The 12,896-nt window shown below is 34.0% G+C and overlaps 1 protein-coding gene across 1 annotated transcript; it reads left to right on the top strand.

Moving 5' to 3' along the window:
• The first annotated feature begins 10,329 nt into the window (after positions 1-10,329).
• On the top strand, positions 10,330-11,453 carry LOC145161677 (acidic endochitinase SE2-like). Its single transcript, XM_079081255.1, has one exon. The coding sequence runs from the start codon at positions 10,418-10,420 to the stop codon at positions 11,309-11,311; it is 894 nt and encodes a 297-aa protein (XP_078937381.1). The 5' UTR covers positions 10,330-10,417; the 3' UTR covers positions 11,312-11,453.
• Positions 11,454-12,896: the final 1,443 nt, after the last annotated feature.

Genomic DNA, 12,896 nt, shown 5'->3' with positions numbered 1-12,896 from the left:
ATTGTTAAACCGCTTCACAAACCTTTTAAAATAATAATGATGAAATTGAAAAGGAACAACTAGAGCTTTAATCTAATTGTAAGAAAGTAAATTGCAATTTGAAATTAATCGAAACACGTACTCGCCGGAAATCAGAGATCGGTCATTGATTAGAACAATCGGAGAAATCGGAAGTGAGACGTGAAGCGATGGTGGAGTGATACATAGCTGTGACATCCCCATTTTCACGTCCAGAAAAGACCGATTTTGTTTATGCTTTATAAAAATCAGAGTACCTCTTTTAATAAAAATGTTGCGGAATTTGTTCCCAGAAAAACATGATAAATACGTTATCAAAGCATTTCCGAAGAAATGTATTTTTATTCATTTTAAAACATTGGGATGTCATCGTCAATACAGAAACATAAGCATAAACAGAACTTACATTCATTACCACTAGTGATTTATATCTCCTTAATCTCTCAGTGTAATGCAACTTCATATCGACACATGTGATTCAAATAAACTGAGTGGGTCAGGTTGGGAAACCTGGTGAGTACATAGGGTTTTCAACCCACAATAATATAATTATTATGTTTAAACAATTAAACAATCAACCCAATTACCCATCCCCATTATCTTCTTCATTCTACCCTAAGAATCAACTATTCCTCGTTCATTTATTCCTAAGGATTATCCTAAGGAATCGGCACGAAATCCATCGTTGCCAGAGTCTACTCAATCGGCACTACGTCGCATAGTCGCCAGGGTTTAGGCACTAAGTCTTATAGTCGCCAGGGTTTATACAACAGACACTAAGTCGCATAGTCGCCAGGGTTTATACAACAGGCACTAAGTCGCATAGTCGCCAGGGTTTAGGCACTACGTCTCATAGTCGCCAGAGTTTGTTTATCGACAGTATCGTTTCCGAGAATCCACTCGCAATACATGTCAATGGGTTTTTAGAGTACACCTGGTGAATACACAGTTCAAATAAACACATACAGGTTGCGAGCCTGCTAGCGTTCCACTGGACTGTATAGAATAGTCAGTGGTTGTCATCCATACTCTGCTGAATGACGGGGCTAACACTTGGGTAAAAGGCTTCTCTCATGGTTTACCTCTCACCCTCATCTCATGGTCTATATCACCTCTCATCATTTTATTTTGTCACACATCAACTATTTCATCTACCTATGTTTTACCCAACACATTTTGTAGATATAAAATACATATACAGTTTAAATCATTTAAAACTTGTATAAAATCGTTCATCCAGCATAGACAACAAGTATTCAGATAATATGCACACATAGCACGTAATTTATATAAAATACTTTGTATCTATGTGTAAGATGAAAGTAACGATGCACTCACCTGATATGGTGGTGACTCGGCACTCGGACAGCACTTCGTTACTCTTAAAACAATTTCCTTCGACAAAACCTAGTACCATTACCACTAGGGTTTAGTCTAATATTTATCGAGACTAATTAATAGTCTAGCCATTATTACTATAATATAAGCGTTAAGCAACACTCTTATATAACTCATAATAATATCCCAAATAATTATTTTAAGGTCCTAATAATGTTACTATATTGAAACATAAGTTATACTAAAGATAGGGTAGGTATAGCTCACTTACAACGGGTTTCCTTGGAAACCGGGCTTCGCTGGAGCAGCGTTCCCGAGTCGAAAGACTCTTCTTCTCGGAGCCGTCGGGCACTCCGGGGCTTCCGCCTCGTGCTAGGGAGGTTCCCTAGGCTTTTCGGGGGGTTTCAGGGCTAGAGAGAAGTTCTAGAGAGAGAGGGAAGTGATGGGAGGTGTGAGGAATGAAGAGGGCTTCACCTCTTATTTATAGGGGGCTGGAGGGTCACTCACATTGTGAGTTTTAAGATGCTCAGGTCGTGAGCCAGCTGGATACAGCCAGGCACAGCCTGGTGCTGACACGTGGCATCGTACATAGGGTGGAAATCAGCCGATTTTCAAAAATTCATAACTTTCGCATACGAGCTCCGTTTTCAACGTTCTTTTTTTCCACGCGTAGGTAAAAACAAGATCTACAACTTTCATTTTGGCTCCGTCGGCTAATTCTCGACCGATCTTAAATTTAACAGTAGGAGGATATTAGACTGTTAAATGACCGCGCAGAATTCGTAACTCCTTCATACGGGCTCCGTTTTCGTCTGTCTTTTTATCGTTGAGTTCCTATTAATGATATCTTCAACTCTCATTTAGTTCGCGTAGGCCAAAAACCGCTCGAACTAAAATTCGAGTTTCGGGTCGTGCACTGTTGTGCCAAATCTTAGAAAATTCATAACTTCCTCATACGAAGTCAGATTTGGGCGTTCTTTTTTTGTATGTTCTCGGTTTAACGTATACTACAACTTTTGTTTAGATCACTAAGGCTAAAAGCTCCTCTATTGTAAATTCACTATTTACGTCTCCCGGTGCCGTGCCGGTTTTGCCGTAAAACTTCGACGGGCCATAACTTCTTCGTTATAACTTGGATTTCGGCGTTCTTTATATGTACGGAACCCTTGTAACATATACTACCACATGTTTAAGATTATTCATTCTAAATAATCTTCCATCAAAAACTCATTTTTGATGTTCATTGTCTCTAAATTGACTAGCCCGGATCTGCGGGCGTTACAATAGCATCGTCAAACGACTTTGTTTCCTGGTCTTCTTTTGCACCTGTGTCGATGTTGGTGGAGAAAAGAGAAGCAATTGGAGGTGGTGGCGAGTTCATTTGATGTTGAAGATCGATGAGTCGGTGGGTCTGGGCGAAAGAACCAGGTTTAGAGAGAAGTGAGGAATATCAAACAACGAAGAGTGGAGATGAATCGGAGGCTATAGTCGATTTAATATTGTGAGAAGCGGTGGTAATACCTTGTCGTCAACAAAAAATTGTTCGAGATCACCAAGCTGAAAGAAGGGAAAATGACTTGCGAATGTAATTACCTTTTCGTCTCGTTCACGTTTAGGTAACTTCATTTTTTTTGTACACATTTGACCATTTAACTTGTTAAATGTGTTCACATATTACCATTGTCACCTGCTATAGCAGGTGACAATGGTAATATGTGAACATATTTAACAAGTTAAATGGTAAAATGTGTCAAAAAAAAAGTTGTTTAAATGTGAACAATTTTTTTTATTACAAAATTAATTTTTTTTTTATAATTTCTTACAACATTTTTATGATATTTTTTTCCTACGGATTTTCTAATACAATGTTTTAAATCTTTGTTTATATATATTTTTTAATTTTTTTATTCTTTCATATAACTTTAATACAAGTGTTTTTAAACAAAATGTCTTATAAATGTTTTAAACCTTTTTTTTTTTTTTTTTTTTTTTTTTTTTTACATTTTCATATAATTTTTTTATAACTTTCATACATTTATTTTTAAATTTTCTTTTACAACAGTTTTATAGTGTTTCACAGATTTTGTATGATAATTTACTATTTTTTATAACATTTTAAAATACTTTCTTAAATTGTTGTATTAAAAAAATTAAAAGTTTATAAACTTCTAATTAAAAATTATTAAAAAGTTGGAATAATTTTAAAACATTTACATTATATAGATTGTTTTTGTTTTTTATTTGCTAAGTAATATTCTCTTTTTATTTTTTTAAAGGGCCCTCCATATTTATTGTTACATATTTAATTTATTTAATTTTATTGTTAGATACTATTTACTTTAAAAATATTGTATACGCTTAAAAACAAAAGAAAAAAAATATTACTAGAGGCTATATAAAATATTTTACAAAACAAAAACATAATTATTAATTAAAAAGTAAAGTTTAAAATTGGTCAATATTTAATTAATATTTAGGAAAATATAGATATTTTAAAAATAACGTTTGAAAAAAATAATACAAACAAATATGAAAAATAAAATCGCTATTAAAAGTGAAAAAAAAAACTTATCAACGTAATTAACTTTTCGTTTTATTCACATTTAGGCAACTTTCTTTTTTCGTATACATTTAAGCATTTAACTTGTTAATTTGTTCACATATTAGCATTGTCACCTGCTATAACCGGTGACATTGCAAATATGTATAACAATTTAAATGATCAAATGTGTACAAAAATAAAGAAGTTATCTAAATGTGAACAAAGTGATAAAAATAATTACCCTCTTAAGTGATTTTCCCCTGAAAGAATTGAGAATATCATGCGACATTCACAAACATTGACCCAGCCGCTACAAACATTGACCAGTCGTTGACCCACCGGCTCCAAACCAGCCAACTAATAGGAAGGTGGTTTGGCTAGACTAAAACATTGTAAGTGTTCCTAACGCCTTGTTCCCGAGTTTTTTTTTTGTAAATTCATTAAAGGAAAGGGAAGGAAAATTTTGACAGAAAGAAAGGGAGGTGAAGAAAAAATATTCATTATTCCGTGTTCTCGAATTCGAGGTAAATGAAAGGAAATAAAAGGAAAATTTTAAGTTTTTATGTTCCCGAGTTAAGAAGAAAAAGAAAATAAAACTTAAATTTTTCCTTCCCCTCAGTTTCTTCCCAAATCCGCCAAATTTGGGAGAAAATTTTGGAAGGAAAATATGGCTCTAAAATCCTTCATCTCCCCTCACTTTCCTTTCATTAATGAAACTTGGGGACACAATTTTCCTTTGACATCCATCATTTTCTCTCTGTATCCTCCCGTTTCTCTTCTTAAGTAGAACCCGGGAACAAGGTGTAAGAGTGCTTATAATTAATCTACCTCTTTTAATAAATGAAACCTAAAAATGACATGTGTCAGTTTTTTAAAATGTCTCTTTGACACGTGGCATTTTTCTATTATTTTTATTATTTCGTTTTTTTTAGTAACAAATCTAACTCAATTCAAATTTTGAAAATACAAAATAATATCCTAATAACATTATTATGTTTAGTTTGCTTAACAAATTAATTCATAATTACTTACAATCGACAATATCTTGGTTTTTTTTACATTTATTATTTTTTTTATCTATATAAAATTTTTAAATATACCGACCGTAGTTTCCACGGGTTATAATCTACTTGTATGATAAATATGAGAATTATTAAACATGAAGTCACATCCTATAGTATGTATTCAAATAATTTTCAACGGTATAACATTAAGTTTTTTTTTTTCTAACTAAACATCATGGATAGTAGGCTACAATGGGTTTTTGAAACTTTAAGACTAAGAATATTGTAAAAATTTTGATGAAGAAATGTTGTCGAAAGTTTAATTTGGAGTTTTTTTTTCGGATGGTTAGGTAAAAAATATGAAACTCTAAGCATGGGTCTAGTTAGGGAAAAAATGAGAATTTGAAAACGAGTTTAGTTCAACAACTTTTCTAATTTTTTCATGCAAAATGAATAAAGAAAATTATTTTTAAAAATTACAAAGAACTTGAAATATTTTTAGAAAAGATAAAATTGCAAAAATGGTCCCTATGGTGTGCATTTTTTTGGGGTTTTAGTCCAAACTCCGACTTTTTTGAATTAGTGGTCTTTTTGAACTGGTTTCGTTGCATTTTTGGTCCCTCTAAATAGTGAAATGACTGTAATATCATTGGGGTATTTATTTTCCATTTTTTCTTTCATTGCTTTTTAAATCTAATACTAATTTATTTATTTTAATAATTAAAAAAATAACAAGGGGCCCGCATTCTCTCTCTCTCTCTCTCTCTCTCTCTCTCTCTCTCTCTCTCTCTCTCTCTCTCTCTCTCTCTCTCTCTCTCTCTCTCTCTCTCTCTCTCTCTCTCTCTCTCCAATTAATACGATCATACAAACCTAGATCTTGGGATGAACCGTATGAAGATCTGGGTTCAGATTCAACAAACATATAATACCCCAATAACACAAAATCAAAACAGAAATTCATCACATCTACATTAAAATCCATCTCCAAACATGATTTTCTTTTAATAACATTTGAAGATACAATAGCAACAAGAAAAACACATTAGATTTTCTAGGTTTTTTTGAAATCATATACACTCATCAGATTTTCTAGACTTCTTCAAAATACACATACACTTATGAACATAGATACTCATGAAAAACACACATGATTTTCTAAACACACACACTGATGAACATACATACTCAAGAACAACACACATCAGTAATTTTAAAACCGTCAACCTAAATTTCAGTTTTTTAACCTAATTTTCAAGTCCATCAAATTCAACTTAAAACTTATATCCATCTTCCAGATCAAATTCGAAAAAGAGTAATTGAAATACAAATCCATTACCTTCAACCATCTACCCTCCCAAATCCATCTATTAGACCATTTTCGAAAAAAATAAAGCAAAAAAAAACTTTTGAAGAAGAAAGGATATGAAACTAATCAGTAGGGAGGAGAAGAAATCATATTTGGCTTCCTTTTCTTCCAACGTTTCAATGGGGGAAGGAGAAATATCCAAGCACAAATGATGAAATCCTCCGAAAGCCCCCAATTCGTTTGTGGCTTTAATTGATTCCGATGATACCAATAGATTAGGAGAAACAATGAACACAAAAATGATGGTGGTGGTGTCGTTTGCTTTCATTCTCTTGCACCTAAGGAACGAAAGGAGTCTGACAGGTCAGCGGTAGTAGAAGCGACGGTAGAAGCGAGAAGGGTGGAATCGTGAGTCGGTGGGGATGAAGCTTTCATTCTGTTTGTAGCACCACCGGAAATCGAGATTTAGGTGTAGTACCATCGGTGATTTGGGTGTGTTCCCTACTAGAAATCAGAGAAGATGAGCAGGTGAGCGAAGAAGGGGAGATGAGTGGTGGGGATGAAGGTTTGTTTGGACATTGGTAGGAGGACGAACATGATTTTGAAGCTGCAACAATAAATGGTCCGTTCTTGATTTCATATATATATATATATATATATATATATGGCCCAAATTAATTATTTATTTTCTTTTTCATTTAAATTAAATACAAAAAACATAAAAAAATATATCAAAAGGGCATTATAGTCATTTCAATTTTACGAGGGACCAAATTTACGTACAAACATGGCCAAAATGACCATAAAGCTAAAAAAGTCGGGGTTTGAACTAAAACCCAAAAAAATACATACCACAGGGACACTTTTGTAATTTTGTCTTTAGAAAACCGACGTTTTTCATATTTTTCTAATTGCAATTTTTTTTTGTAAAATATGATATTTATGAAATTTGATCTTAAAAAACTCATTAAAACAAGTCATGTGACCAGATAATGCCGCAATATCATTGTAATCACTAAACGTTTATTTTCATATTGTAAAAATCTCAAAATAAGAAAACATAAAGTAATGTTTAATAATATTGTATCCCATGTATTATAAAATTGTTACGATAGTATTGAAGTTTTTACACCTTAAAGAATATTATGTGTAATGATAGTTTTAATATAAAATAGCTAAGATTTGATGTTAAAAATATATTAAAGAAAACTTGTATTTAGAAGTAAAACACAACAAATAAAAAGAATAAAGAAAACTTGTATTTAGAAGTAAAACACAATAAATAAAACAAAAAAATAGAGGAAAAAAATATAGTTTAATAAATATTTTTGAAACTATACTAGATTGTTAAATATTTTTTTCAATAACACTGTTTTGGGCAAAAACTTGTGAAATTTGTTGTTATTTAGGGATTTTTTCTAATATTTTTTCCATATAAAAAGCCTAAAAAACGACTATTTTAATCTTTTTTGAAAAAATACAGTGCCTCATTAACTTCACCTTTAGAAGTTTATATCAAAACTCTCTTTTTGTGCATCTGAACCTAACTTCGCTTGTTTTGAGAAATTACAGTTTTGGACCTTGTAGTTTTGTGGTTTACAAATCTTGCACCAAAGGTCCCTGAGTCAATTGTTGTCTAGGATATTCCATTAGATGCTTATAAAAATACCTTTACCATTAGATGCCTATAAAAATACCTTTATGCCCCTCTTTACATTTTTATTTCAATTTTGATATTTTTATACCTTAAGGGACCCTTTCTATTAAAAAAAAGAGATTACCATTTGATAAGTACTAAATTACTACCAATAAACACCACCTCAACTTCACCATCACCATTATCACCCATATCACAATCAATCACCATCAACAATACCACCACATGACCACACCACCATATATCAATAATCACTATCACCACCATTGCCAATCACCATAACCAATATCATCGCCACTAACTTAAAGTTTGTTAGAAATAGGTATTCAATGTCATAACTAATTAATGTAACTTTTAGAATAATAACAAAGTATTTTTTGAGTTTCCCTCAAGATCACTAATAGTTAGAAATGATTTTAGAAGTTTGAATAAAATGTTTATTAATTTATTATATGATTGATAAATTAATTAAAAACTAGTTGAAATTAATTAGAATTAATTTGGAATTAATTATAGATTAATTTAAGGTATAGAGATTGAACGTTAATTGTTCAATAGTTCAACAAATGAAATATTCCAGAAGCCCATTGTTATGGATGATTTTTTTTGGAAAGGGAACTTCCCTAACGAGGGTTTCCGGGCCAGCTTTCGCGCACCGACTGTTATGGATGGTTTTAGAGTCTATTTAGAGGGTTCCAGAATTAATACATGCAACATATAAGGCAGTGATTTAGATTTAGATTAAATATGAATATTTAATTGATTTAAACTAGGGTTATCCTATCACCTGCTCAACAATATAAAGAGGCCTAGGGGAGCTGGAATTTTCGTCCAACCCTCTCCTCCTGGAAGGCTAAAGAAAATGTTCCTCTCTCTCTCTCTCTCTCTCTCTCTCTAGCCCCTCTCCTTGGTTTTAGGGTTCTTCGCTTTTGTTTGTGAAACATTAGAGGTACTAGTATTGTAAGAAGCAACAAGAGATCAAGGAATTAAGTAGACAAATTGATTTATCTAAAGGTGTGTATTCGAATCCTTCTATTGTAGGTTGATTTGTTAGTTTTGGAAGTATGTTGTTATAATAGTAAAATTTATAATCCTAGGGTGCATGTACACTTCGGTTTATTATTGATACTTTCGTTACTGTTGCCATAACTGGTGTAAAGATGCATAGAAAACCCAACAAAGTTAAATGATTATTAAGTAGGGAACATATAGATATCGATGGTGGAGGGGTGTCGAAGAGATGGATGGAGGGTTTGAGAGAGAAAAGAGAGAGAGAGGGATGTGGTGGCAGAGGCTCTGGAGTTACAAGTTTTATCTTCTTTTTGTCGGTGTTGATCTGATCTATCTTCTTCGCTGGTGATGGAGGGGCACCAATGATGACAGAGAGTAACAAGGTGAGGGTGAAGCTTTAGTGGTAACTAGAGACCAAAGTCACTAACAACCACAATTGTTCCCACCGGGCCCACTAACCACCACACTACCATCACCATAACCACCACTAAACCCTTAATCATCAAGACTATCACCACCACCAAATGGAAACCCTAAATCTAAAATCAAAACCAACATTGTCGAAGGTAGCAAGAGGCGATTGTCGCCTATAGGGTAGAGAGAGATCCATTAAGTTGGCAGTGTTAGGTAGCCACATGTATGTTAGGGTAAAGAGATATGGTGATGGAAGAGGTGGTCGTTGTCAGGAGTAGTAGCAGGAGACGAGAGAAGCACAGTTAATCTATTGTGTTCCAACTTCGGAGACTAGAGGTAGCAATTGGCTTTGGAAAGAGGGTAGCTAACAATGCTTTCCTCGCTGGAGATGTAGATGACATTGTGAAACGACTGGAGTCTAAGGTGGGAGAGAGGTGAGGTGTGAACGGCGGATGAGGATGGTCTCTAGATGCTTGCGAGAGGGAGGTTGTCAGTGGTTTCCCGAGGGGTGGAGGTGGTCGTTGGTGCTTGGTGGTGGATTCCAGTTGGCTGAAGAGAAAAAAGAACCATAGTGAATGCGGTCTGGGTAGCTTTAGACCTTTTAGGGAGTTTTTTTTTTTTTTTTTTTTTTTTTTTTTTTTTTGCAAAAATGGTCTTTTAAGGTATAAAAAATTATATATTTTTTCCCCTTTAGTTTATGGCTTCTATTAAATTTGGTTCGAGATCAATTTGGTTTTTTAAAACCATATAAGGGAAACTCATTGGTTAGATCCTCGGTGAGCACATGTGCAACCATATCAAAATCTCAAAAAATTAAACTAAAAGTACAAATTGGTGTAAACCACATAGACGAAAAGTGTAATTTACTCCTTAGTATAATTTACACGTACAGTTTTTAATTGACACTCGATTAAGGATTACATCTGTCCATGTTGAACTTTCTAAAGAAACACCAACTTCAGACTTTTCAAAAGACTTGAAACGACACATTTTCTAATTTCCACACAAGACCTGGTCGATCTTTCAAGATCAGTTGCCCCGTTACCCGCCAAACACGCCACCTTACTTCCCAAACGCCTATAAATTTCCGATCTTCAGCATAACACTCAAAACACAAATCGGAAAACATGGCATCATCCGGTTACTCACAGTCATCAGCATTGCTCCTACTCCTCTCCTTCATTGCTTTCTCTTTCAAACCGTTAGAAGCTGCTGGCATAGCCACTTACTGGGGCCAACACACTGATGAAGGGACCCTAGCTGCCGCCTGCGCCACCGGAAACTACCAGTTCGTAAACATCGCTTTCTTGACTACCTTCGGCAATGGCCAAACACCAGTTCTAAACCTGGCCGGTCACTGTGATCCTGCCTCCACTTGCTCCAGTTTATCCTCCGATATACGAGCATGCCAGAACCAAGGGGTGAAGGTGTTTCTTTCTTTAGGAGGAGCCGTCGGGAGCTACTCTCTATCATCCCCTCAAGATGCACAACAAGTTTCCGATTACCTGTGGAACACCTTTCTTGGTGGCCAGTCCAATTCCCGGCCGTTAGGTGACGCTGTTTTGGACGGAATCGACTTTGACATCGAGTCCGGATCAGGACAATTCTGGCCGGACCTAGCTAGGGCATTGGCCGCTCATAACTCGGAGAAAAAGGTTTACTTATCTGCAGCGCCGCAGTGCCCTATCCCAGACGCCCATCTGGATTCAGCAATCCAGACTGGCTTATTCGACTACGTCTGGGTGCAGTTCTATAACAACCCGCAGTGCGAGTATGGAGCAAACGCTGATGCTTTATTAGCTCGATGGAACCAGTGGACTCAAGTCAACTCCAATCAGATTTTCTTGGGTCTGCCCGCAGCCACCGGAGCTGCCGGAAGCGGATACATTCCGCAAGATGTTCTTACGTCTAGTGTTCTTCCATCGATCAAGGGTTCTGCCAAGTATGGTGGGGTTATGTTGTGGGACAGGTTCTTTGATCAACAAAATGGATACAGTGCAGCTATCAAAAACAGTGTTTGATACATATATATATGTGTTTGTAGTTTGAATAAGTGATGATCACATGGTTTATGTAAACAGATGCATTAATTATGAATATTGGTACGCCAATAAAGAATAATTATAATACTACTTAACGATATGGTTTTCTTTTTATTATTTCTTTACTGTTGATGGGTAGGTTTTTTTTTTTGGTGAGAAAATACAAATACTGGATAAGGTAGTTTTAACAGGTTTACCTTTCATTTAATCCATTTTTATCATATTTTTATCTCTATCTGGTAAAATAGACGATATAAAAGTGAGTTATAGCATACTCCAGCAATTTAGTAAGAGTTTTGTTAAAATAACCTCAATGATGGACAGTGTGTGGACCCACACATACACCACACACATATGAACCAAACCTGGACAAGAGGGGTTCAACGACAGCTGATTTTATGTCGATTTCTAGACCGGAACGAATTGAGTTGTTTTTTAAAAATTAGGTTGAATCGGTGTGATAAAGCCGGTTAAAAACCATTTTAACCAGTTTATAAAGCTTAGATAGTTAGATTTCTCTTATTCTATTAAAAAACACCAATTGTTAAAGCAAATTGAACAGCTTAGTCGATCAGGTTAACCGGAGTGTACAGCCCGAAGGCCGACGTAAACCACTATCAAATGTATAAAATTTATTTTGTTTTAATTATATATGTATGCAGGAAAAATAGAAAATAGTCAAAATACATAAAAATTATAGAAGTCGGATTGAACCGGGCAGTTAAAAAACTGTTTTTTAAAACATTGGTTTGAATATTATTTTAGTTAATCTATTTAATAAACGTATGAAATAAAAATAATATAATTTATAGAAATTTATATTTTTAAGAAGTAATTGTTAAAACTTTCAAAATGACAGATAAATATTGTGGCCACACTAAATTTTATTGCATTTTATTTATTCAATTCTTAATAATGGTTACTAATCTTATTTTTCGGAAATACTGTGTATATTTTGGAAAATAACAAATTAACATGAAAAATAAGGATATTTTAATTAGTTTCTTAAAAAAACTTTTGGAACTATTAACCACTTGGAATGACCTAAAAACGATAAATTATATGAGGAGCCTTTATAGACCATATCGGAAAACAAAGCAACATATATGTTATGATTCAGAGCGGCGGTTAATATCCATTGTTTGTCTCGCAAATGTCAAAATTATGCATGTAATGCAATTAAAGATAAATAAAATGATTGCCCATACAGTCAATATTAGTAACCGAGAAGTTTACGGAGCAGAACTGTTAGCATATTATTATATGTGTGTTTTGTATATTGTTATGTCCAATGTTTTAAAAACCGGTTTTTTAGTTGAACCGGTATGGTGATCGGTTTTCGGTTTAACCGGTTCGACCTCTAAGTAAACCGGTTTCTATAGTTTTTATATTTTTTCGTATTTTCGTACACATACCTACATATACAAATCAAGAATATGATGTCCACAAGTTCAAACATTAAAATACACATGAAAACAAGTTGTAGATCATTCTAAATACATTAAAATAACTCATAACCATAGATTTTACATCAATCCACGTGCATGAAAAAGAAAATAAAGTC

The sequence above is a fragment of the Lactuca virosa genome, chromosome 2, assembly GCF_052849685.1.
Source record: "Lactuca virosa cultivar CGN04683 chromosome 2, Lactuca_virosa_CGN04683_v6, whole genome shotgun sequence".
Lineage (NCBI taxonomy): Eukaryota > Viridiplantae > Streptophyta > Magnoliopsida > Asterales > Asteraceae > Lactuca > Lactuca virosa.
The sequence above is the reverse complement of the archived record's forward strand: the minus strand, read 5'-3'. Positions and strand labels throughout refer to the sequence as shown.